General features: G+C 40.7%; 3 protein-coding genes and 1 long non-coding RNA gene across 5 annotated transcripts; 2 read left to right on the top strand and 2 right to left on the bottom strand.

Annotated features, from left to right (window-relative positions):
• Window positions 1-16,903: 16,903 nt before the first annotated feature.
• On the top strand, window positions 16,904-20,189 carry LOC115741991 (mitochondrial substrate carrier family protein B-like). Its single transcript, XM_030676057.2, has 7 exons — window positions 16,904-17,219; window positions 18,288-18,464; window positions 18,557-18,703; window positions 18,958-19,059; window positions 19,147-19,217; window positions 19,302-19,369; window positions 19,555-20,189. Exons 1-7 carry the CDS (start codon window positions 17,064-17,066, stop codon window positions 19,794-19,796), a joined length of 963 nt encoding a protein of 320 aa, XP_030531917.1. The 5' UTR covers window positions 16,904-17,063; the 3' UTR covers window positions 19,797-20,189.
• A 2,910-nt stretch (window positions 20,190-23,099) lies between these two features.
• Window positions 23,100-24,334, bottom strand: LOC115742048 (dynein light chain-like). Of its 2 annotated transcripts, none has more exons than XM_048271205.1 (3): window positions 24,029-24,334; window positions 23,631-23,849; window positions 23,100-23,239 (listed from the first exon to the last, which is right to left on the bottom strand). In XM_048271205.1, exons 1-3 carry the CDS (start codon window positions 24,322-24,324, stop codon window positions 23,161-23,163), a joined length of 594 nt encoding a protein of 197 aa, XP_048127162.1. In that variant the 5' UTR covers window positions 24,325-24,334; the 3' UTR covers window positions 23,100-23,160. The 2 variants fall into 2 exon arrangements, with proteins under 2 accessions (XP_048127162.1, XP_030531993.1); XM_030676133.2 differs by having other exon boundaries at window positions 24,169-24,334.
• LOC125312614 lies at window positions 23,120-24,102 on the top strand. Its single transcript, XR_007196669.1, has 2 exons — window positions 23,120-23,255; window positions 23,676-24,102. It is a non-coding gene; the product is annotated as an uncharacterized LOC125312614 (long non-coding RNA).
• Window positions 24,335-24,793: 459 nt separating the features above from the next.
• LOC115742047 (protein MIZU-KUSSEI 1) lies at window positions 24,794-26,990 on the bottom strand. Its single transcript, XM_030676131.2, has one exon. The coding sequence runs from the start codon at window positions 26,569-26,571 to the stop codon at window positions 25,798-25,800; it is 774 nt and encodes a 257-aa protein (XP_030531991.1). The 5' UTR covers window positions 26,572-26,990; the 3' UTR covers window positions 24,794-25,797.
• Between the last annotated feature and the right edge of the window lie 337 nt (window positions 26,991-27,327).

The following is a 27,327-nucleotide window of genomic DNA, read 5'->3' as shown; positions in this document are numbered from 1 at the left end:
AGGCCATTTGGAGATTCGTAAGTACTTTTTTTTTACGGTCATCCATTTGTTTGGTTTTACATATGGATGTGAATTGCATTGTCCTTGTTTGTAGATTCGACGACGCTCTGCGGGTGGTGCGGGTACTTAATAAAATTGTGAATAACTATTGGAGGGGGTCGTGGATTAGTTATAGTGCCGCTCCAAGACAAGTGAAGGATTTGTGGTGGAATGAGTTCAAGGTAAGTTTTGTTCTTTTGTTTTCTCACAAACTAAGTTCGACATAAATGAAATCGGTTGTTTTCCCATTGATTACAACGAAAGTTCAGATGGGAGGAATCGGATGAGGACGAAATTAGAAGAATTTTTAAGAAAGAAGTTGGTGATCACATTCGCAATGTGATGAATAAAGCAAAGACACAAAATGTGAAGCCAGATTTTATCACCGGTGACGATTGGGCGGAAATGAAGACAAGTTGGGAATGTGAAAAAAATAAGGGAAGGAGTGAACATAATAAGAAGAATCGAGCTTCTTGTTCTTCCGAAGGGTCTGCGACGTATGCTGGGGGCTCCATCAACGTTGCGGAGCATAGAAAAAGGATGGTAAGTTCTAATAAATATGTGGTCAGTTAATTTAAGTTAATTTAATTGCTAATTTGTGTTTCAATTTTGTAGGCACATGAATTGGGGATGGAGCCGACGTATTTCGCTACATTTGAGCGAACATTTCAAAAAAAAGATAAGACATGGACTAACAACCGAGCGAAATGTATTAAGGTATGTAAGGTTATGTACTTTTGACTTTATGGAAACATGGTTTGAAAACCATGAATGCATTCAATGTTTATGGTAGTTAGATATATGCAGTTATTTAATTTTCATATCTATTTTGTTGATGTAGGAAAAATATGATGAGCTGTTAATGAGTGCGGCTAGTGGCGGTGAAAGTGGGAGTGCGGATGAACTTTCAGCAACCGACGAACAGGCATTGTGGATGAAGGCAATGGGTGGGAAAATATATGGCATGGGATCCATGTCAAGGGTGTGCACAGGAAAGGCGGCCGGGAGTTCATCCTCCAGTATGGCTGCTTCAAAGAGGACACGTATGGAGGACGAAATGACCCAACCGAGACATTTGCTTGAAAAGAAGGATGAAGAGATTAAATTGGTCAAAGACCAACTTGCACAGAAAGATGAGCAAATCAAACAGATGGACGAGCGACATAAATCCTTCGAGTGTCAAATGCGGTTTCAGATGCAAATGGTCATGCAACACCTCCATCTAAATGACGAACGGGTTCCTCCCGTACCTCCCACTAATGAAAGAGGTGATGGGCAAAATGATGGGCGACACAATGAGGACGAGATTTCCGATGATGATGAATTAATTAGAAGTCTTATCAATGGTTAAACAAAAAGGTGGAGGAAGGAGGTGGAGATGAAGACATGGTACACGATCAATTTAAATTTCCGAAGAAGGTATTTTGTTTTTTTATAAGTTAGGATTTTAATTTTTCTCTCCTTTAAGCCTAAATTTTACTTTGTGAAGTCGGGTAGCACTTGATCTTAAAGTTTGGTCTTTTACTTGATCTTAAAGTTTGGTGTTTTATTTTGAATCAACGATATATGCCGATAGTGGATATTTTATGGCCTTTAGCCAGGGAGAGGGCAATTCTCGCTAGTGATTGTGAGTTCCCAACCATGGGTTTGGGACGTACTTGATGGGATGTACTTGATGGAATTGTACCTAATGTTGTGGACTTTCATTTCTGCATTTCAAAGTCGAGCGCGATTTAGCTTAGATTGAAAATTTTACCTTGGTTATTTGTTTGTTTGATTACTTAATTTTTTTTTCTTGCGTACGATTACCAAATTTTTTGAAGATTACCCCGAGCATCGGCTGAAGTTTTTTTCTTTATTCTGCGCCATTATTGCACATTGTTTCCCTGCATTAATTAGACTGTCAACTCAAGTAGATCTATGAAACTAATCTATTTATGCTTCCTTTTTCTCAAGTGTTCTGAGAATATCCCGTTTCTCATGTGCTCTATTGACGGACTTATGATTGATGTGAATGCCTTTGGTTTGCTTTAGCAACGACTTTATGTTCGGATTGATATGCATACTTGTTGAAATTTTCCGGTTCTTTGTAGGTCAAATTGACGATTATGATCGAGGATCCGAGCGATGTTGAGCGAAGGAGACTTTTTGGGGATCAAAGACCCCGATGCCCCTACATTTTGCTTTTTGCCTCGTCAAGACTCTTTTTGAGTTATCACAATGCACTTGTATGATTAGAGCACTAGGAGATCTCCTAGTTTCTTGTAATTGAAACAGATCAATGTATCTTATATTATATTATTATAATATTTACATCTTATTACTTGCTTAATTAATGGTAACTATAAATTTTAGAATTAATTTTTCTTTTAATTAGATTTAAATTTGGAAATAAAAAATTAAAAAATTTCGTTGCTAAATTCATCGCTAAAGAATAAATAAAAAATCGTATATCGGTCACTAATAAGCGACGGAAAGCGAAGTACGTCGCAAATTTGGAATTTTGCGACGAAAATTTCGCCACAATTGGTCGCTAATGTGTTTTGCCAGGAATTTTGCGACGATAGCAAATTTCGTCGCAAATTTGCGACAACCCATTTTCGTCTCAAAATTAGTCGCAAATTTGCGACAACCGATTTTCGCCTCAAAATTTGTTGCAAATTTACGACGAAGACGCTGTTCGTCGCAAATTTGCGACAACCCATTTTCGTCTCAAAATTCGTTGCAAATTTGCGACGAATTACCATTCGTCACAAATTTGCGACGAAAATTGTGTTCGTCGCAAATTTGCAACCACCAATTTTTGTCTCAAAATTCATTGTACCCTTCGTCACAAATTTGCGACGAAAATTGTGTTCGTCGCAAATTTGCGACCACCAATTTTTGTCTCAAAATTCGTTGCAAATTTGCGAGGAATTACCCTTCGTCACAAATTTACGACGAAAATTGTGTTCGTCGCAAATTTGCGACAACCAATTTTCGTCTCAAAATTCGTTGCAAATTTGCGACGAATTACCCTTCGTCACAAATTTGTGACGAATAGGGTCGCCGTCGCAAATTTGCGACGAACACAATTTTCATCGCACAATTCGTCACAAATTTGCCACAAATTACTCTTAGTCGCAAATTTGCGACGAACCCGACTTCTGTTGCAAATTTGCGATAACCTGAGGTTCGTCGCAAAATTCGTCAGAAATTTGCAACGAATATGCAAATTTCCGTCGCAAATTTTGCGACGCCGTATTAGCGACGAAAGTTTATGTCGTCGCAAAATTCATTGCAACACACATTAGCGACGAATTTTGGCAAAATTTTCGTCGTAAAATTAGTTGCAAAAGGCGTGTTTTTTTGTAGTGACTACCCCGAACAGCACTGTTTTGATTGTTGATTTGCAGCAGAATTAACCCCGAATCGTGCAGCGAACAGTGGTAACTCTGACTCAGGACGGCAGTGGACGTCTCGGTGGTGAGCTCGACGTAGGGCTCGTTGAACGCTATACTAGAGCTGCCTCGCTGGATGCTCCCTTGGAGGTTGCTGGATGTTCGCCTGGGCAGCGAAGGACTCGTAGGGCTAAGAGACGTCGAGATCCTTTCTCGGTGAAGATTGGCCTTCAATGATTTGGTCTCAGTGGAATCTGCCAAAAGAATAAAAATACAGTCTTGGATTTTCCCTTGTGGCGTTTCCGTCGATTCCCCTTTTGTCGTCTTCTCCTCAAGAACATGAATTTTTCTCTTTCATGTTCTGCAAACTTGGGGAACGGTTTGACTTCATTGGAATTGTTGAACTTCTATGGCATCAATCCACTGAGCGGAACTAGTGGAACGCGAAGCACTAAAACCTTCGAGAAAAGGACAGATCTCTGAAATTTTCCCGAAGTCCTCACTTTTGGGGCGTCTCTCAGTATTTTGGCCTCCTCCATTGTCAACCCTAAACACATCTATTTATAGAGACAAGTCTAGGGTTAGAATTTTCCTTATTATTGTCCTAATACTATTTAATAAATTAATTATTTTAACTTGCCTTTTTTTTTTTCCGATGAAAAATCTGACGCATATCCATGGGCTTGTCTGATTCTTTTCGGGCTCGATTTAGGCTTTATCCCAACAATTGGTCAATTAATTAAAGCCTTTTATGAATTTATTTTCAAATTTAATTCCGCCGTTAGTTTGAATGAATGCAAATGCAATATATGCTAAAAATAAATGTGAAAAATGATTTAATTATTTTTTTTTGGCAAGAACTAAAAAATAATTCTCGGTTTCTATGCAAAAATGACTAAAAAGGTTAGTCAAAATTTAAGTGTCAATAGTAATTTCTAAAGCATCCCGATGTTTTAACAAAATAGAATCGTTTCAGCCGCGCTTTACCTCTGCTTATCCGACTTTAAATTCGTAGTTCACCAAATAGTAGATGGGATATGAGAAAATCCTTAAATTTCTTATCCTATCCTATACAATCCTATGCTAATTAGAAATTCGGACGATCAAACGCAGCATTTGACCTCGTAACGAGGAACATGGGCAAGACCTCGATATTTGTTGTGCTAACCAAGAACCTTCGCTTCGAGGTCGTCGAACCCCCACAATTGCGAAGTCATGAAATTTTTTTGATCAATATTGTGATTGACTCTAACTTTATTTTTGCATAGGGACTTTTTTCCAATTTAGAAGTTGAGAAAAGTGAAATGATGTTGAACTTGAAGTGATGCGAGTCACGGAGAGCAAGGTGAGCATTAGGAAGGAGGTGTTAGGGTTTGGGCAAGCAAGAGGATTGGGATCTCGGAGGGTGTCGAGGCGGTCGCATAGCAGGTCTATATTGACTTCAGAGCTTCATTGAGGAGGCAGTGCAATGCGACGATGTTGCTTGACAACTTCAAAAAGTTTGATCTCAAATCCTCGCCTCAGGAACATTCTGGTGAGTAACATGTGTTTGATTGCTTGGAGAAACTGCAAGTTCATCGAAAAAAGATGAATTGTTCCAAGAAAAGAATAGAAAAAAGTAAGGGTAGAAAAAATATATGGATAATTCATAAATTAGTCAAAATATAGCTTTGTTTTATTCAGAATTGTCCATGTTAGATTCGCCATTCGTGCCACATAGGACGGTGAATGGTAACTAGACCGTTACATCAGCATTTTCAAACGAAAATAAGTCCGAATGACTACATTGAAATTGTTGGAGTTGGCGAATACTTCGGGGACCCTTGTTTCTCACATCGGGTACGCCCACGTGAGCTTAGGGAAACCGAAGTGTTACCTAACGACATATGACCCCTACGCGCGGGATGTGGGGGTTCGGGGGCAGCGCCCCCGACACGGGTGTCCCGCTGTTCGGTCGGTGGGCGGGGGTTCGGGGGCAACGCCTCCCGACGGGGGTTCCGCTGCCCCGCTCGCCGGTGAGCGGGCGGTGGTTCGGGGGCAGCGCCCCCGAAACCTCTACGGGTTTGGGTTTTTATTTAAGTTGGCCCGTATGGTGAAATTAAGAGATTTTAGGTTTTTTAGCCTGTTTTTGGGCATATATATTTTGTTCGGTTTTATCATTGTATTGAGTTGAATTGGCTGTAAACCGGAAAAAATATAGTGAAATCTCTTTGCGGGACGTAGCCCTAATCTTGGGGTGAACCCGGGTAATCTCGTGCGTCTTTCCAATTTTTCTCGATTCTCCGTGTGATCGTCCGATTCGATTCCGATAAATCCCTTCAGAAATTTCATGCAAAAGTTTAGTACAATATTGGCAAAATTGAACTAAATCGAAATATGTACAATAAGTTCAAGATTGATCTGACAATTTTTTCTAAATTTTTAGTAGACATGATAACTAGATAAAACTCAACTTAGTGTTCAAAGCTGTCATTTCATATAAGTAGGTTATTACTATGTGATACCCTAAAACGTCACACGCTACAAGTGTCATTACTAACTATATCTTTTCTTAGTTAATAGCATGTAGAACCGTAAAATTTTTCTCATCATCCCCGGTGAACATCACACGAGATAATAAAACATATATGCTTCTTTTGGAGTACCACTAGTTTACCAGATGTACATAGCACGGTTTTTGTATTACAAACATTGGTAGACAAATATCACACAATATATATAGACTTGGGAGGGGGTTCAGGCCACACCCATCACCTCTACTTCACTCCTCCAACGCTAAAAGCCTGCTTGTGTAAATTTCAATCAATAATTGTGGATTGACAACTTCAACCATCGGTGGGCCATCGTCGCCAAAACCTAGATGACCATCAAAACCCCTAAGTGGTCCAACCAACTCGCCCTCATTGTTAATGTATCAGGCCACATAGAGATGAGGAACCCTTCCGCAAGTCCAATGTTTACCCATAAGATCGATGTACACTTAGTTTCTACTATGGTTAGTTCAGGAACAAAAACATCTTCATAAAGTATTATACATGAATGGCGGCTCCAAATACTAGTGGTCGATGATCCATCCTACATACCTAAAAAATAAAGGGATGTGTCGGGCACGGCCCCTTGATCCTCCGACTTTGATACCCACTTGTGAGGGACCCTCCTTAATCCCTTACTAAGCGTAGCATGTTTTAATATTATATTACGTATAAGGGGCGCATGTGGAAGACTGGAATAAAAATAATACAAGTGCATGTAAATCAGATGTAGGCACGACGTCTAAAGTGTAAGGCTTTTCATAGTATTCATAAATGGGAAAAGTACACTAGAAGTGCCATAACTTGTGTACGGCGTTCACTTGAGTGCCATAACTTTCAAAACGTTCATTTAAGTGCCATAACTTTCAAAAATCATTCACCTAAGTGCTACGTCGGAGCAAAATCGCTCACTTGAGTGCTACAGTAACTTTTTCGGCGTGCCACGTCATCTTTCCGGCGTTTACGATAACTTTTCCGGTGTGCTACAATAATTTTTCCGGTATCTACGGTAACTTTTCCGGTTGCCACGTCAGCTTTTTCGGCTGCCACATCAACATGGCACTCAAGTGAACGATTTTTAAAAGTTATGGCACTTAAGTGAACGTTTTGAAAGTTATGGCACTTACGTGAACGCTGTACAAAAGTTATGGCACTTTTAGTGTACTTTTCCCATTCATAAACATATGGAAACACATGATTCACAAGATAAAGATATGGGAGAGAAAACTCAATTCATATACATGTACGTATACCTTGGAGAAGGCTTTTTACAAAAGTTCAAAGATTAAACAGGAGAATTACATAACACGGAGGCTACGCCCAACTTAACGGTATCTTCGACAAGCTTCATCTTCACTACCATCTTCGGGGCTTGATCCAACGTCGTACCTAAGTGTCTGAACATATGTCCCACAACAAGGGGTGAGCTAAAAGCTTAGCAAATAAAATGTCTAGCCCGATGACTAGACTAGCTGATGTTCGGGCAAAAATCTCTCTTAAGCCATCTCCATGAAAGCTTGACTGCCCGGCCAATTATCATTGCCTTGAACAACCTCACCTCCCAACACTTTTATGCAGAGATGGATGTAATATTAATATGATTGATAGTTTAAGTTTATATAGTTTTCCAAAGTCTCCAATTTAGTGCTTGAATGTTTTTTTTTTTTTTGGGTCGGGCTTGTCCCTTGCTAAAATCCCCAGTGGATCCGGAGTCTCCTTGAGGTATGGGATTCGTTCCTTCATTGGGCTGGAACCGCTGTTCCCGGCTTCCGAAAAGCAACCTTTCGCGCATCTCAAGCAACTTGGCTAAGCAAAGGTAGGCTTGGGCTCAAAAGTAAGAAGCAAGGGACTGAGCAACGGCTTTGCTCATGAGTTAAGGAATTTTTTATTCCAAAATTGCTGGATTTAGTAGCGAAGTTGGGTCTAACGTGTACTATAATAGGCGTAGAACCTGGTGGTCCCACAATTGTCTGCTCCGGGGGTATGCTTTTCCTAACAAAGGAGGGTTAGATTCAGGTGATTGAAGATGAGAATCGTTATTAAACATCTATTTTCTTTGTTTTTGGTAATTAAGGGTTCACATGTGACTCGTTTTTGTAGAGAAAGAAGACTGGAGGAGCTCCCGATCGATATGTAGGTTTCAAGGGCTGGAAATGAGGTAATGAGAGTTTGTGGAGTTGGGTGGGAAACTCCCCAGGGCCCTTGTCAAGAAGAAAATACGTCTTTGTAACCAATAAAGATGAAATATCCCCTAAAGAAGCCATAACTCAACAAAAGATCATTCGACATGGCATGATACATTTCCCTTCTTTCATCCAGATCCGGGGCGTCCCATCTCCCCGAAATTACATTTCCCTTCTTTCGTCCGGTCTAGGGGCGTCCCATCTCCCCGAAATGAATGTTCTCTTTTACTTGATTATTGAACAGAATTCAACCTCACTAGAATGGATGGTACAAAGTCCTCCAGCTTTTCATACTTTTGGAGAACTTCCAGCTATCAAGGAAACGAAAAGATCCTAGTCCGGATCCTTTCATGATTGCTTTTAAAAGTCAGATACGATTGGAAGTCTACTCCTGTCATGGGAAAGAAAGGCAGAAATAAGAAAGAGATTACTCCTTGAGAGCTTGTCAAGTACTTCCAAGAATCGCAATCAAAGGTTAGCGCTAACGAGCAAGAAAAGGCCTCTTATATAGCCCATCTATCTAAGAGACCTTTACTAATATTATATAATAAGAGTTGGCTCTACTTTTTGAAATTGCATACCTATACAAGGGTTCAAGGTTCGATCGATATTTGCAAAGTTGATCATCCCTCTCAAAAACGAAGATTTGAAGTGGTCTATAATTTACTGAGTACTCGGTATAACTCACGCATTCATGTACAAACCGGTGCGGTGAAAGAAGATAAAGGCTGTGCTCGACTTCACTCCCACCTTAGCCAACTTGTCAGCCCCATTCTTGCCTTAATGTACTTCTAGCTCTCGACAGTCTCTTTGTAGGATACTTGGCCAAAGTGTGACCTGTTAGCCCATAAGTAAGTATCGTAACGGAGCGGTTGTTGCTCACCCAACACGATCGTACGAGGTCAGAATTCACCCAACACGATCATTCGGGGTGAACAAGAATTAGAGTTAAAGAGCACATCTTTTTCTATTATTGGTATTTTTCTATCTCGGAGTGGACTAAGGCATCAATTTGAACTCCAACGAAGCCTTAGAAATTGTAAATTCATCCCTCCAAGCGGATAAAAACTTCAACCATTCATCTATCCTATCCCTCGCTTTACTCTTCTCGAAAAAGGTTATCCCATTTTCTTTGAGCGTTGATAGCGATTGATCGAATTGCTACTCTAGTTTAAGAAGCTTTTAAGTTTTCCTTATCTCTCGTGCCTTTCTTTGAACTGCCATGAAAATTATTCAAAATACGTATATCTAGTACTCAATAAACTGCCTTCGCTGGCCAACCCCTATGTCTTTAGCTAATCTCGAATGTTGTTACCCAATTCACTATTCCTACGGTTGGGGCTTTACATCAAGTGGAAAATCGGGCGCCCCAATCACCTTCAATAGCTCTAATGGTCATCAATGGTATTAAAAAAGTTTCACCTTATTCTGGAATCATATTCCTAGTCAATTCGTTAACTAATTCATCCAAGCCTTGAGCTTGCTTAAATGCGCTAAACTGGCTTTCTTTCTTGGCCATAGTTGGGTGTTTTAGAAACTGCCTTCAAAGGAACGGAAGCCATACAGCAAGGACAACAATAGAGTGCACAGTTCCCTTTTTGGGCTTTTGGCTAAACCATATCATCCTTCCACAAAATCACATTGTATCAACCTCAACCACGTCGATCATCCTACAATTCCCGCTTTCTAGAGGCCATTACACTTGAGTCCCAACCTTGATCTTAATATGCTAGTACCAGAGTGTGCGATTCCTTTATAAGGCTCCTCAATCGTCCGTCCTGAGAGAGGAGGGAGATGGTCGCGAGCGGAGAAAACAAAGGGGGAGGGAGTGCTATTCACGAGAGGGAGAAAAGATAAAATGGGTAAGAGAGAATAGATGGAGGGTTTTAATAGAGGGGGTGGAGTGGTTCGATTGAGGGCTAATCCATGAAGCTTTTCGGTTTAACTGTGAATCAAATTCTGTTTTGGATCGATCTTGTACTCTAACCAATCAAATGAACACTAATGGTCCACATATCTTGCCCAAACTACAACGTCCAAACCGATTAATCCACAAGGCCAACTCATTACTCATCTTCTCAAATATCATTTACTATAATTTCAATCTTGATAAATGCCATTTCACTTAATAATCCAAGTGACGGAAATTTAGGCCATCACAGGATGAGCCATGACCAAGTAAATGAAATCTCTAAGTCTAAGGTGGGTAATCTTCTTAGCGCTTTAGCTGGTATTCACAACCATAAGCATTCAAAGCAATACATATCTATGATCTTCTTCCAAAACGAATAACTATTTCACATGCTATCGTGCACACGATGCAGGTGGATGGCCCGTCATTTCACAATGCACCAGTATTACTTAGTGTCTTATTCACACAAATAAATTGTATACATGAGCACGCATCATATTCATTATTTCATCTTTCATCCCGAAAACTCTCGGGGCATCTCGACACATGATGCATCGCAACTCTGTGGCATCTTGAAACACTCCTCGGGGTATTCGAAGGCATGTGATATCGCAACTCCACGGCATTCCGAAACACTCCCCATGACATCTCGAAACACTCCTTGGTGCATTCTAACACATATGGCATTGCTACTTCGTAGCATGGTCGCTACCATTACGGGGACAATGGAATACTTTTATAATATTTTATATAATTATCATGCAAAGATGTTGCTCATGGAAACGTTCAAAATTAACATTTTCGCAAATTATCATCCAAGCGCAAGCATTCTAACTCATGCATCATTTACCTCTTTAGCATTCTCACATTTTCAAGAAATACTACGATAAATACAAGTTTTAGAAAAATTTCAATATTTTTAGATATTATTGTAATATAATAATATTATTTCGTTAACTCTAATGCTCGGCAACATTCTGCAAAAATCAGTAACATGCATCCACTAAAGTTGGTAAGTCCATTGTAATCCATAACTTTTTCTTCTCATTTTTTATTTAATATTATTTTTTTATTATTGTCATATTGTTATATTATTATAATCTTTCAGTCGGTAACTCCCTTTGTCGGTAACAATGTCAACCGTCGGTCAAATGCAAAAATTGGCAACTTATATTTAAATCAATAACTTTTATAAGAAACAGTCAGTGACTTCCATACTCCGATCAACTTTAGTATTGGACGCCATATCACTCTTACACCCAATAAACTATCAATTCTTTTGAACTAACAATAACACATCCATTTTCCAAAGAAATCCAAATCAAAACACAACAATTCAGTATATCAATTTTCATTACCAAGCCTTAGTTAATTACAACTAAAACTAGCAAACAACAAGTAACGAAGTCAAGAGCACTAAGTAGATCATTCTAACTTAACGCTTAGAGTTTTCACTTACCAATTTGAACACATTTCAAAGCTTTAGTTCCCTTCAAAATAACAAAACTGGAAATCAACGAAGGTTTTATTTTAAAAACGATAAAACTCAATGACAGAAAGTAGTGGGATTAATAATATATCTTGTCTGAAATTGAACGACGAAGAATGAAACTTTTAATAGCACAAGCATGGGGCCTTTGTTTTTACTCACGAAATTAAAAGCGAAAGAATGGAGAGGGAAATGTGTGTAAATGAAGTGGGGGCCTCTGTTCTTTTTAAAGAGGGTCCCTCCCTAATCGGTAAGTATGAAGTTGAATAATTGACCAAAGTTAAAGTAATCATGACTTTAGGATAAAACCATTAGGCCTAAAAATAGGAGAGGTATATGTTCCAATGAAATTATTTCAAGTGGCCCCTAAGAAAGTAGCTAATAGGAGCTATTATGCTTGGAGAAGAAGGAGAGCTCCGTCGGCCAAGTAAATGAGTTATTAAATGCATTGAATGATTAGGTACAAGTGTCTCGATACAATTGGTTAAAAGAACGGATATTTTGAGAGAGCTCCGTCTCCTTTGATCAAGTAAGGGAATGCATCATTACTGCATTAATGGACTAAGGCCAAATTTGTTGCAGCAAGCCATGACTTCATTATTATAAAGCTTCATCGGTGAGCAATGAAGGCTTTATCGGCTAGCAGAGGAAGGGAATTATTAAGGGCATTAAATGCATCAAATGATATAAGATGTGAAATCATTTGCTAGGCTAAGCTCTATGTCATCAATGATAGGTGGTAGAATTTGAAGAAGGGCAAAGAATAGATATTGGTAAATTGCCAAGATATCAAGTAAATCAGCGCGTAGACGGAGAAATCAATGTTCGTTTTGAACATTGTAATAGAGAAAATTATTTTCAATATGTCAAAATGTTTTCACAAATTTTACTAAACACGATGAAATATTCAACTCAATGAATTTCAAATCTACCACTCGTAAATTCAAAGCGAAACGGTCTCCGTTAACAACTTACATGACGTTATGTGCTTCATCGCTACTCTAAAAAAATCAATACGAGAACAAAAATTCAGCAATCAAATTCTAATGCATATTTTCTGAGAATGACACACACAAAAATATATTTTGCATCTCCGCTAAACTACACAAATTACTCAACCAGAGTTCTCATATGCAACATCGATCATCTATTAATTCCTACATTATATAAATCAACATAGGAATTTGTTGGGAATATCACCGATGTGGTGATTGTTAGAAAATTTTCAATCTTATTTTGATGATAACAAAGACAATCAAAAGCTACTAATGTGTGCATTGATTGAGTTATATCATGTTATATATGCACAAGCCGATATGCAGATGATGCACCAGATGTTTCTGAGACAAAGAACCGCTTTGTCAATGTTTAGAGCGTTACGTCGATCTTTTGGGTTTGGTAGCTGATCTCCGAGGTAAACAAGATATTGGACGATGAAGATGTCTGCGAGCTGGAAGGATATTTGGACAAGGTGAACTGCTGGAAGGACCTGGATCAAGGTGAACAAGCCAAGAAGAACGGGGATGTTCATGATGGCTTGGAGGTACAAAGATCGGGTGAACGGTGGATGGACCTGGGGATGGTGAACAAGCCTAGAACTATGATGTTCGGTAAAGCTTAAAGGACCATGAAGATGAACGACTTAGTGGAGTCGAAATTGCCAATATGTTGGGATGGACCAAAAGAAAGATCGGGTCAACGGATGGTTATCGGAGCAACGGATCTTTGGAAAAGATCATATGCTTAATATAGATCGGGTCGAAGATCGGGTGAATAATATCAACAGACTAGTAAAAATCTGGACGTCTTAATTATGGGTAAGGGATCGTGCAGATGTCTACTCCTAGAAGGTGATGGTCACTTGATCAACTGACTAGGTCTTTGATCAAGAAGGATATAATCGCTACAAAGATTGTAATGATATCAATCACATGAGTTCAGCGAAGACTAGGTACAAGGATGAAGATTTTAACAAGGAGGAGAACAAGTCAAAGATAACGAGGTGTTCATGATGACTTGGAGGTACCATAGTCGATTTTCGTTAAGGTGATGTCTTTGGATGCTGATATGCTCAAGAGAATTATCGGACAATTGATCACAAGTCATCCGGACGGTTTCTTTTTTAAATAACACAAACGGACCACAAGATCAAGTGAGACAATGCTTATGTCAATATCGGGTCTTGGTGATGTTTGAACGACGAACATGTGCAAATGTTTTGTTAGGAGAAAATATAGCCGTTAGCGGGTAAAAGATCCGCAGAGAAAGATCGGGAAGTCTATCGAGTAGAATATAACCGTTGGCGTATGCCGGTTTTTTTGGAACAATGTCAGAACAACAGATGTTTCATAAAAATGTTATCAATAGCAACTATAGCAGTTCCAAGGGATCTCTAACGGCTAGTTGGACTTCGAAAGCCCCTCCAACGGGAAGAATAAAGTTGTCTCTATAATGAAATACCATTTATGCCAAATGTTAGAGGGAGAGAGAGAGAGAGAGAGAGAGAGAGAGAGAGAGAGAGAGAGAGAGAACACAATGTAAAAGGCATATTTATTGTGAGCTAGGTTTCTCTCATTGTTTCTTGGTTCTCTCAAAAGATCTTCTCTAGTAATCTTTTTGTGTTTTAATTGTGCTAAATATCAAGTGTACAAGAGTAAGAGCATCATCCGAGTCCCGATAGTGTGATTTATCAAGTGAAAGGATTAATACTTGCCAATTATAACTTGTTGAGCAGATTACTAGTGAATTCCAGTTGAATTGTGGTTGTTAGTCTTGAGAGTGGTCGTAGGCTTGGGGATAAAGCCGAACCACTATATATCTGTTTGCAGATCTTCTATCTCCTCTTAATTAGCACTACATGTTTGTAAACATCACTATCTATCAAACAACAGCATGACTTGATTTCTAAAATATGTCTCCGTTGATGTTTGACCGGATGTTTGTTGTGTGCTTTGATTTCTCGTAATCATTATACACTTACGCACACAATCAGCTTACATTATTTCAAACATATGCTGACTTGATCTCTATGATGTCTCTGCAGATGTGTGCTTGCACTTTACTTGATCTTTTACTCAGTCTTGCACATGTTTATATATTGTTTTGTGAAACATCTACTCGCCCCATCTTTTTTATCCCCTACTATTTTGTGTGCTCTTGTTTCTCGTGATTATCATACACTTCAGCACGCAATCTTCTCACAGTATTTTAAACATTTGCTGACTTGATCTTTGCAATATCTCTCCAAATGTTTGACCCGGTTTTTGAAATTGAACTTGTTTTATTCTGCAAATATTTTTCAAAGTTCTCAAACAACCTGTTCACCCCCTCTAGGCCGTATTGTTAGCCCCAACAGAATTTTCAGGATGTTACATACTATGTACTCTATATTCCATCGTCAAATTAAAAATGTCGATTTCATTTCGCTTAAGCTACGTGGGCGCCATGCTAACACCATTAATTTTTGGTGTCCATGTATATAGATTTTTAACAATTCTCAGTGACGAAACTTTGTCAACGATAAATTTCTCACATGAGTATAAATTTAAGATTTTTGGTGTCATGAAAAAATTTGTAGTAAAAATATACAATCGAGAAATTACGAAAAAAGTCATAAACCTATTACAATTGTGCCAATCCAATCCTTTTTTTTTTCAATTTAGTTTTAAATCTTTTGCAATTGTATCAATTTAATCCATCTAGCCAATTTTGACATGCGGGTGTTGACGTGGACGCCGATCGGCGCCATAACACTTTTTTTTCTTCCTTCTTCTTTTCTTCTTTCAGCGGCCAATTCGGCCAACGGCCATAGCCAACGAGGGTGTGCCTCACTGTGGCCCGATCTAATGAGGCTAGACCTTGTACCGCAACGGTGAGACCTCGCTTGCCGACGGCGAGGTCGAGCCTCTCCAGATCCGGGCTAGCGAGGCTCGGCTTTGCGCAACCACGGCAAGGCGAGCCTTGCCTACCATTGCCTCGCCTACCATCGCCTCTAGCCGGAAGAAGAAGAAGAGAAAAAATACAAAGAAAAAAAGAAAAAAAAATCAAAATAAAGAAAGAATTCAAAAAAAATTATGTTGCCGACTAGCGACTATGTCGGCGTCGGTTGGCCAAAATTGATGTGCCTCTTGTTGCATCACAGGTTAAGAGAGTTTGACATTTTGTCATAGTGGAAAGGGGGACGCAAGAACTTTTTCGATGGTTAACTTTTGAGCGAGAAGGCGAAGAAGACTCTTAAAATGTCATATTCATTTGTTGCCCAAAGAATAAATAATTTTAAAAAAATTATCATAAAAATAATTATTCATATCGCTTAATAGTCAATGACGGAAATATTTTTCATCAATTAATTATTTCAAGCGAAATAAGCGATTATCTTTCTAGAAAAAACGTTCTTCAAATCATCCATTTCATTTTACGAAACAAACGGAGTCTTGACGTGCGCTAAAGATTACGATGCGGTGAAGAGGAGAGAACAAGAACGCACCGAGGATAGATCGCAAGCGACCGTCGTATGGGCCGGACTGAAGGAAGATGATGCGGCGACAATCAACTTTGTGACAAAGATACATACTGAATCGACATGACAATTGTTGGAGATTCGTTAGCAACATTCCCTTACAATTTCACTTGGAAGAACACAGAAAAGTAAATGTCATGCTGGTGAAAACGGTGCAAGGGGTATCATTCGTGAAATTTCACTATTTGAAATTGTGTTACGTCTTTTCTTTTTTCATTTTTTTTCTTTTTTTGCTTGACCGGACCAACCAATAAAATGCGTAAAGAAAACTCATTTTCGAAAGTTCTTCACCGCTTCGCTTTCTCCTCGTCCAAACATGACCTTAGACTTTCGAACTCAACTTTGGCATCTGTCGGGGAATATTCACTAGATCCATGGAGGTGTTGGTGGAAAACTCTTGCCAAAAACTAAACAGCAATAAGTTACATGAAAAAGAAGAAGAAGAAGAAGAACTTCTCACGTGATTTTCCGGTGAAAAATCAAAAGTCCAAAAATTAAGCAGAAAAAGAAAAAAATGCTTCCAAATGCCAAACTTTTTTCAGATAATACTTCTATTTTAAAAATTAATTTCTAATCCGAAATTAATTTTGTTCTTCCATAGAAAAGTAATTTTTTATTTTTTTTTGAATGGGTCTAAAAAAAAATGTGCTACTTCAAAAGTCAAAATTACTTTTGAAGCAAAAAAGTAGAAAAATAAAATTATACAATCATACGAATTTTTGCTCGAAAAACACTTATGAAACATAAATAAAAAACAACAACAACAATAAAAAAAATGAAATCAAATTAAAATTAAAACCCTTCTTCCAACATCGAGTTCGCCTCCCACTTGCAATTAGGGTTGCGTCGCCCTGCCCATCGGCCGCGAAAAGCCGCCAAAAGGAAGAACCTTTCCAACACCCCAACAATCCCATGACCCCTTCCTGGTTTTCCCGATTCTATGGTTCGTGAGAACGCTCTCCATCTCGCACCCACATCGACCCTCATACGGAGCGAACGCTGGTCGCGCCATGAACGGCGGCGTTCGTGACGGTGGGCCCAGGAGCTTCCTGCAGCAGCAGCAGACCCAGATTGGGACCGTGCAGCAGCTCTTGGCCGGCGGCGTCGCCGGCGCTTTTAGCAAGACTTGTACTGCCCCTCTTGCTCGCCTCACTATTTTGCTTCAGGTTCGACCATCTATTTTAATACCTTTTTTACCCTTTTGAAGTGGGAGTTGCTGGAATTTTCAGTTGCATGTCTGATGGCTTGTATGAAATGTTTGATCCGGGGACTTGCCTTGTGATGAGCTTTAGGACGTGGGTTTCTTATGCGACTCTGTGTTTCTTTTTCCCTTCATTTACGTACCTATCACTACCTCGAACTTTCGCAAATTCGTGTATTGCTGACGAAGCACATTATTGAGATGTTGTTAGTTGCATCTCTGTGGGGTTCGTGTACTTGATCGAGGGGTTTGCTGTTTGAGTCTCCTTTGGACCGTGGTCAATGATTTGACTTTGGTTCTAACGACATTAATTGAAGTTAATGTTTGGAATTGGGTTAAGTTTGGTCTTAAGTTATCGCTTACAGACTCGTATATTAAGCTTGTGCCATATCACGTGAATGGATGAACTTAAGAAAGCAATAGGGGACATGAGATGAAGAATCGTTGACGATGAAATGCGCAACTAGGACAGGTGCGTATTATGTGGAGCTTATTATAGGGACAATAAACAAGATAGATGTCAGCATATAGAAGTTGGAGATACTCGAAATTTCTTCTTGGTCCAGCCTATTCTTTAGCTGGATTTCCGCAAAACCTATTATGGAGAGATTGACCTTGTGGCATGGAGGCACTATGACAGTTAGAACCTAAAATCTGTCTGGGCTTCTGGCTCTGCTTATTTTCAATTTGGAAACTTCCTCTCTGCTATTGACATTATATCAATAGTTTCGTGATTGTTAGAACTATCCGCTAATAGTCAGCATAGGTTGGAGCAGTGGAGACGATTGTCTTCTGCTATTTTGCTAATTTGACCATGGATTAGATGGTTTCTGAACCCCTGATATTGATGCAGAGAGGGAAGTAGGTTTTTAAGAGCGCGCGCGCGCGCGTTTTTGTGGGGGAAGGGGGTTTATCTTTTGCCCTTGTGTATGAGAGGGTGGATATATCACAAGTCATGTCAATTAATATTTCGATCATATGGTAACGTTTCTATACTTTATATTGAATCTTGTATGTTATTTGATCTGCCAAGGTGCAAGGTATGCACACAGATGTTGCAGCTCTGAGCAAGGCTAGCATATGGCATGAGGCATCACGCATTGTCAATGAAGAAGGGTTTAGAGCCTTTTGGAAGGGAAATATGGTTACGATTGCTCATCGCCTTCCTTACTCTTCGGTCAACTTTTACGCTTATGAACGGTACAAAAGTGTCAGTAACAAAATACTCTGGCCAATTCCAAGATGTTCTCAGAACACAGTGATATGGGGGGGAGTCCCTAATTGTGTTTTTCAGTTCTGCAGATGTTACAGTCAATTCTTGGGGAAGATAGCAAAGGAAGTGCCAGTGCAGGTCTTTGTGTACACTTTGTAGGTGGTGGAATGGCTGGAATAACAGCTGCAAGCGCGACATATCCTCTGGATCTTGTTAGGACACGCCTCGCTGCACAGGTAAGTTTGTACATGCGAAGAAATTACACTGTTTTGAAGTACATCTCACACGCCTGCCCCCCGGTGTTAGGGTAGCATTTTTCTTTCCTTCTTTTTCTGTTTACTCATCTACTTATTTATTTAGTTTGGGGGAAGTGAAAACAACACGCTTCAGTGGATCATATTAGACTATAGAATAGGCTTTTAGATTTGGTTTGTGACATTTGGCTTTTTTTTTTCATTTAATTCGTCTTTGCACTTTGTGGATTTTGCAGAGAAATACAGCGTACTACAGAGGTATTTGGCACACATTTCATACCATTTGTCGAGAGGAAGGCTTCTTGGGGTTATATAAAGGACTTGGAGCCACGTTGTTGGTACAGTTTTGGTTCAAGTGTCTGTATCTTCAACTTCACGAAGTCGCTTACCACTTACCTGTTTTCTCCTTGTCTTCTGTTTTGCAGGGTGTTGGACCCAGTATAGCAATAAGCTTTTCTGTGTATGAGAGCTTGACATCTTTTTGGCAATCTCTAAGGTGAATGTTTTTGCCTTTTATTTTGTTTCTGTCTGATGCTTCATTTGGTTTGTGAATGTCTATCTTTCTTTGTCTTAACATTAGGCCGAACGACGCAACCATGATGGCCAGTCTGGCTTGTGGCAGTCTCTCAGGGATTGCATCATCAACTGGTTAGTAATTTGGAAGTTCCATTTAAATCTTGGTTCCTAGATAAGATCTTCCCGTTTTGCAAGCTTTTTGCTAGTTGCTGAATTCTTTTTCACTATTTGAGTTATTGAAAGCCTAGACAGGGTTATCTCGACTATATTTCTTAATCTGAATGTCTGCGTAAAATCCTCTTCCTTTGCCCTTGTAGCTACATTTCCACTGGATCTTGTGAGAAGAAGGATGCAATTGGAAGGGGCTGGGGGTCGAGCCCGTATTTACAATTGCGGTTTGTTGGGGACGTTCAGGCACATAATCAGGACAGAAGGCTTCTGTGGCTTTTATAGAGGGATACTTCCTGAGTACTACAAGGTTGTCCCTACTGTGGGCATTGTCTTCATGACCTACGAGACACTGAAGAAGCATCTATCTGAAGTTTCTACTCAGGATTAGCCGCGTGCCACTTTCTTGTGCTGACAATGAATCCATCAAGATTGTCGTGAGAAAAAGAGTAAGAAAATTCAGTTGATTATACTTAGCAAGTGGACAGATAGGATGAAAAGAATCTACAATATTGTTGATGAAGTTCCATGGCGGTAAATTTTGCTGTTACCATCATGATTTTGAGGTCTAATTTTTCTGTGCATAATTACTCCGCCTTTTGGAAGCTGTACTGAGTTGAGTTCAATTAGGTTTTATCTTTAGAGGAGATTCAAAGTACCATGAAGCTACAGATTTGGTCTCTGCTCTTGTAACCTGCTTGGCAGGTTATGCATTTATTGATGAGACAGTTCCTGTGAAATCCTAATATCATATGGTGCCTTATTATGAGGCTAGTTTACTCTACCTATGTTTCGTCATTGATCTGACTTGGCCTTGTTTGCTATGATCTGATGTGGATATGTGAATCGATTGAACTATTATTCTGCGTCTAGTATGTGAATTGTGTCTTAGCTGAATACCCATCTCTCACAATTTGTGGGGGATGTGGCCCTGTAATAGATCATAAGTTGGAGACCTTGCGCTTTCTTGGGGTGGATGCCTCATCACGGACGAGGCGTGCTGAGGCACCTAGGGGATGAAGTCAAAAGATTGACAACCTGGAAAATCATTTCCTGCTTCGAAATCCCGGCTTTGTTAATGTGATCCGGTATGGTTGTTCATGTGGTTTGGACTGGCTCTCGCTCGAGTCTAGCATTGGGGGTTCGGACCCAACAAAACGGTCCTGGATGCATGATCATGACGATCCCCCCATCCTTGGCAAACTAAACTAGTGCTCTCCATGTAGTGCTTTGGAGTGTTGGAGTTTGTATGACGATTTTGTACCATGTATGGCCGTACATATGTTGCCTAGGATTTTGGCTAAAGTACCTAAATTTAGGGAAGTTGGCCACGATTGTCATTGGCACACCCTGATAGTTTCCCAAGTTTCCTTCGAATTGCCTCTGCTTTTGGTGGGGTGCATGTCACTTCAGCGCGTGCATCTTTGCCAACTCTTTTATTGTGGATGTAATGATCAAAAGAGAGAAATATAGACTGGAAACGCTCCAATCAAAAGCACTTGCGCCCTCTAATATCTGTGATGTCTTGGTACATTGCAAATAAAATAAACGTAGAATCTTAGATTTGGGTTCGCATTTTATAAATACTGTAGGGGATGGGACTGATCATATTGAGATTTTCTTCGTGGGATCTAATGCGGGACACGTGGGGATCTTAGATCAGGGTTCACAAGCTGATCAAACCGCAGAAGATGGTTTTTTGCAGATTGAGATTTTCTTCTCGGGATCTAATGCGAGACGTGTGATTTGTTTAAATCACAAATTAGTTTGACCTGGTAAAATGAGCCAAGGAAATAAGGAATTATCGTTTTTTCTTAGACATGCATAATAGGCCGTGGCATGGATTCTCCAATTGGTACGATGTAGAATTGCGTTAGCTGTCAAGGGACCCATACGTGATTGGCTTTACGTTTATTTTTGCTCCTCTTATTCCTATTCTGAGTAGAATCTAATGCCACCATCTGCATCAGAGCTTTCACAATTTTGTCTGCTTCTGCAACTTGCAAAGCTGCTGATGCCATCTCGTGTCATGTCGCCGTCTTTTTCTATGCTTCGATCGATTATTCTTTCTCAAACGGCGTTTTCAATGATGCGAATGGCGATATTGTTTGGCCTCCTCATGACATAACCTGTCTAGCTAACCAGTAACATGAGAGTGTACTCGATGCATGGCGAGAAGCGAGCTAAGTTCAGCTCATGTAAGGTTTCAGAACATTTTTCACGTGGGAGCATCACGAGCACGGCATAATCGAACATACCCATGAAATTACTGAATTTTAGGAAGCTGGGTTTGGTGCATTGTACTGGTCCTGTGAAGCAGAGATGTATCTTGAGCAGCGCCTCGCTATCTTTGGCATTGGTTTGGAGATATCAAATGTCATATAGGATTTAGTACCGCGTGAACCGGCATGAGCACGCCCCTGGGAAAGACCTGCATCAGATGATATCTCTGTCGACACATATCGAAATGTAGTAGAGACGCCCTAAAACGGGTCATTGAATGAGCGAATTGACACGAGCTCAGGGCATATATCCTCCGAGAACACAAGCTTTGTGGTGGCTATAGAACTGGTTAGGAATAAGAATATGGTTACTGTTGTTTAAAAGCAGATGGAGACAACAAAAACCAGACTGTATTTGAGGAAGTGATGAGACCCCTCTCTCTATTTTACGCTGTCATTTCTGAAAGTGAGAGATCGGCCACAAGTATCTATAAAAGCTTTTTCAGATTCTTCCTAGTGAATTATACTGACCTAGCTTCAAGCACACTAATTGTATCGACAACACTAGCTCAAGATTCTAATTTTCTCGCTTGTGTTCTCCGAAAGATCGGTTATAATCATTTTAGGAAGAGAATCTCTAGTGTTTTCTTTATTAGTCAAGTCGATCTATCTGTCAAAAGCAGTCAAGACGGAAATTTCATTATCTGAGGAAAGGAAGTTCTTATCATTGGCTGGAGAAGAACCAGAATCAACCCATGCATCATTCGGAGGCTAAGAGCACCTTATCATGGCTTTTGTGTTAAGATTCACAAGCCTTCTAACCTCTCATTCATATGTCTTAGTTAATTTATATATAAATTTCATATCATGTTAGCTTTAGATCCAGTATAAATTCACAAGCTCCAGGCTCACCATCCTCAAGTCCTTCCCTGTGGAAGCGGTTCCTTAGTCCTTTGTGCATCTGCTAACAATGCGATATTGTGTCAAAGATCTATGAGCTTACATGATTTCTATCGGATGAGGAACAGGTAATCTGCATCCTGAGGTTTGGATCATCTCCCAACTTGTATCTAATCCTCGGGTGTGCAGATTAGGTATTCCTTATCGATAATGAAGAGCCGGAGAGGTTCTTCTGTTCTTCTCTTCTGCGAGGATAGGGGCAAGTCTTGGCGGCTTTGTGCTCGGGCAAAAGCGGCTGCACTTTATGGTGACTCCCTCTGCGTAAGAAATCTATGTCAAGCAAGACAGTCATAATCATAGTACATAAACCGTCTTCCCTTGTTCTTCTCATTTTGTTGTATTGACAATATCCGCATGAATTCCCGTCTTCGTGCTCGGACAAAACTGGCTGCACTTTCTGGTAAGTCCCTCGGTGTAAGAAATCTATCTCGTGCAAGACAGTTATAATCATAGTACAGAAACTGGCTACCCTTATTCTTTCTAGCTTTGTTGTGCTAAAATTATCGGCATGGATTTGCACGTCGCTCATGAGAATCTTTAACTCAACAGAGAAGCTCTCATGTGCTGGTATTACTAATCACCTTTTTTTCGATTTTCAGCGATGAAGGTGGAGCTGCTTGAACGTGCGAGCTGTTCTTGTTTGCTGTGTCTCCTATGAAGGGATAATGGTTGGTTCGACAGTCATTCCTTAGCTTTACTTCAATCAAGTATCGTCAAATGGTCATCAAGATATCTTGGAATTCTTTTTCAGATAAAACGTCATGACTTGATCGACAAGAATGCGATAAGAAATTTGCTGAATAGGAAAGCAACAATGACAGATAATTCAGCACCACCAACCAACTTAGAGAGATTCAATTTGTGGATAACACTGAGCTTTCTAATGGAAAGCATAACTTTTTCTTCTGCAAGCTTGAATATGCCCAAGAATAATATAACACCCACTCGTCTTGCTTGGAAGATGCCAGACAGATTTGGCAAATATTAAAGTTCAAGATCATGTTTGGTGGCGCCATTAGTGGGGCAAAGAAAAGAGTATCAACCTGAGCAATATAGAAAGTTCAAGAACTGCTTCTGCTCCTTTGCAGGACTCCGACTGCCTCTTCCTTGCTTTCAGGGAAGTCCTTGCCGTCCTTGAAGATGAGAAACTCCATCGCGTCGATGTGGAAGAACACAAAGCACCCACATAAGTGAGTGATGCAAGACCCGAAATCCTTCCCGACCACGCAGTGCCATGATGGACCGTAAGCTTCGTCAAATTTCTGTCGCCATTCATGTGATAAGTAAGCAAGACAGTGTTTGTCAAGTAAGATCGCGAATAGAACTAACGAAAATTTCCCAGTTAGCTTAGGTAGTTCTTCTTTCTCGGGCTAAACAGGTGCTGCAGCAAAACTGGTACAGGTTAGAAGGACTGGAATTCTGAATAAGTGAATTTTTTCACCTGTGATTTGTTTGCGAAAAGCAGAAGCAGAGAGTATTTAGCAAGTGGTTGAACCAGTAATAATGGTTACCCCTCAAACCGTGCAAAGAAAGAACAAAGCTAGTCTCATTAATGCTAAGGGACATAGGTGAGTTTATGACCTGCTTGATATGATGAGCAATGGCCTGTAAATCGGAGGACTCGTGTAGGTCGAGAGCTTGGTAAGCTAATTCCATCACATGGCTTCGCATCGCTTCTGCCATGTCCGTCTCACGCACTACAGCTCTTCCTTCCAGCATCTCGCTGAAACCTCGCATCAATTGGAAAAACCTTCAAGGAGGGTAAATTGGTATTGTCAACATTTATACAGCAAGATGCTATGAAGCAAGTTAAAGAAACGACTGGTGGCCGAATTCACTGCACGTTTCAGAATCGTCCGGCTCAATTCCATGAAAGGGAATATCGATTTGTTCGTATAGACAGTTGTACTGAAAAATATCTTTGCTTCGAGCCGGTTTCTCACGCAAGAACGAGACTTTTTTGTCATTAATCGGGGTGAATTTCTAGGACTATGGAACACAAACGCAACTTGAATTACAGTGGGCCCGCAGATGGTCCAAGTAAAAGACAGAGTTCGGAATGTTTATGGACAACAAATGCAGGCATGAAGATATACAATGTGGCTGGCAACTTCTTGCTTGTCTGCTTCATCTTCTGCTGGTCCTGTGTCTGCAAGTGGTCCATGTTTCACAAGGCAGTTTCAGCCCTTCTTTTCATTTCTGTTTGTTTGGCTCTTTCAATGTTTGTTTTTCCTTTTTTCAGTGCAACGAATCTGCAGAAAGAATCAACTTCCCTACCCAATGTTAGGGAGGAACTACCTCTAAGCAGGATGGAATCGCTGAGCTCGATTTCGGGATTTAAAATACCAAAATGCTGGAAAGTACTCGGGATTCGATTCCACTTAGCCTTAATTTTGAGGGCTAGTGATGCTGCTGCTACGAGAGCCACTGAAGTGATGCTTAAAGTGGGGATGACCAGTAGTTCAAGTTGATATCTTTGGCTTTCCACAAGCAAACCCAGATTTAAATTTCGCCGATAAAACCTGATTAGCAAGAATACGTGATTAGAGATCATACCGTGTACCAAAATTAGAATCTACCAGTTTGTTTCAGCCACCATTCTTTATCTTCTGGAAGGGGCAACAGAACAAAATTGAAATGACCGCAGTTCTCGTATTTTTGCTAACGATATGCTAAATCTGCTCATCAAGAACGCAAATGAATGCAATTCTTCCCGGCTACGACGAGCAAACCGATCCGGATAAAAGGTTATAACTAATTTAGAGTCTTTTGGGGTTAAAATGAGGAAGATTTCTGGTATTTCATTTCACTGTCAACAAAATTTACAAGATTCCAGAGAAGAATCTCAGCATCAATCTAGAAAAAAACTACAGAAATCACCACAAGACTAAAAAAAAAAAGAAAAATTAACTTTCTCTTTGCACTTGAATAAGCTTTCTTCTTCTAGGCCACCATGTATGCCAGTCAACAAACATCCACATAAAGTTACGTATCCCTCACAGTGACCCGCCTTCTTGAATACCCAAAACTTCTTGAGTATCAATTCTAAAAGCAAATCAAATCTGGGTTGAACTTCTCTATCTAAATCAGTGAACTAGGCTAAGCCAACTCGCACGAAGATTCTCGACTTCGCGCTCCATAAAAAAATCGGGATTTTAAAAGATATTGACTTGATCCTCGCCTTACGGAATACTCCGAATATTCGTATAATTATCGAGTCCTGAGCAAGAAGAGGCTGAGTTCTTGACCCGGGCAGTCGTCTGGGTTAATCAGATGGAAGGACTCTGAGTTGGCACTGCCGACGACGTGCTCATAATTCGCCCGCATGTACGTGATCTCCTCGGAGCTTGCCGAGCCCATCCCAGATGGTATGACTCCAGCGCCGACTGTCATCGACTGCATTGTCTTGAGCATCAACCGGTTCTGTTCGCTCGCCTTCCTCTTCGTGGCGAAGCCGAGCTTCCGCCCGTTGCAGGAGAGGGTCCACATGGGCACGGACCGCAGAGGGCAAGAACCGAGCGCAGGGTCCGACTTGGCCGAGCACTCGAGGGCAATCCGAACGAGCTCGCTCGACTGCATCTCCTTGACAAGCTGCTGGGTTGGGATCGAGAGCTCGAGGAGGAGGGAGGGCTTCGTGGAGAGGCGGTCGTGCTGCACGCAGAACCACACGTGCCCGCGGCGTGGGCCGAAGATTGTCCCGATCACCATGGTCTTGGAGGGGCGTGGCGGCGCCACAGACACTGGGGATGTTGAGCCGGTGGCGTTTCCCACGGATCCATCATCTTCGACATCCTCACTTCCCTTCCGAAGCCGATCAAGGTCCAGATGGGGTTCTTGAACTTTGGGGTCGTCATAAATGTCGTCTCGAAGCGAGGTGCTTATGCGTTTCTTGGCGGCAGTGGGGGCGGCGGTTGGCGGGGCAGCCAAGGGAGGGGCGGCGAAACAAGGGAGGATGAACCGACGGAGGGTGCCGATCTTGGTCATGGTGGGATGGTTGTTCTGATTGATTCTTGACGCAAAAAAGAGGAGAAAAAAAAAATCAAAATTTATCGAATGGAGGTGGACGATGTCACCGCGGGAATTGATTATGGTGAAGATGAAGATGCGAGTGAATTTATAGATGCGGAGGGGAGAGAGAGAGCAGAGAAAAGAAGCGGGAAGAAGGTGGTTGGGGGTGGGGACTAGCCGTTGCAAGGAGGGAGGGGAAACGAAGTGGGGTTCCGCCACGTGGAGGGAGCAGATTGGATAGTGATTCAAGAGGGGGAACCAGATTGGGGAGGGAGACCCAGTCAAAACATCTCTGGGCTTTTTATACGCTTTTGCGTTTTGCAGCTTTTTCTGTGATGTTGTATATCTGAACGGAGAAGGAAGAACACAGGCCGCTGCTGGCTCGTCTTTTGACTCAAAAAGGCTGCGGGCTGAGAATGTCAGATCAGTCTCGAATCTCACACCATCCATCCATCCATCATGGATAGCAGTGGCGTCATCGGAGGCGTTATTACTTGATTGGTCGGCGAAAGCGCTCGATTCGCGGGCTGAATTTGATCGAATAGATGAACGGTTGGATAAGCGGGAAAGAGACTACTAGAATCTTTAATGTTGGGTCGTGGAACGCAGGCGTACCCTTGTATTCTTTTTCATGCTAGCGATCGCACGATACTTCGTCCCACAATGTTTTACTAGTGATGTTTGAATTCGGGAATTTATAGAACAAAACCTGAAGTGAAAGCTTTGGGTTTT

The sequence above is a fragment of the Rhodamnia argentea genome, chromosome 10, assembly GCF_020921035.1.
Source record: "Rhodamnia argentea isolate NSW1041297 chromosome 10, ASM2092103v1, whole genome shotgun sequence".
NCBI classification, from domain to species: Eukaryota; Viridiplantae; Streptophyta; class Magnoliopsida; order Myrtales; family Myrtaceae; genus Rhodamnia; species Rhodamnia argentea.
The sequence above is the reverse complement of the archived record's forward strand: the minus strand, read 5'-3'. Positions and strand labels throughout refer to the sequence as shown.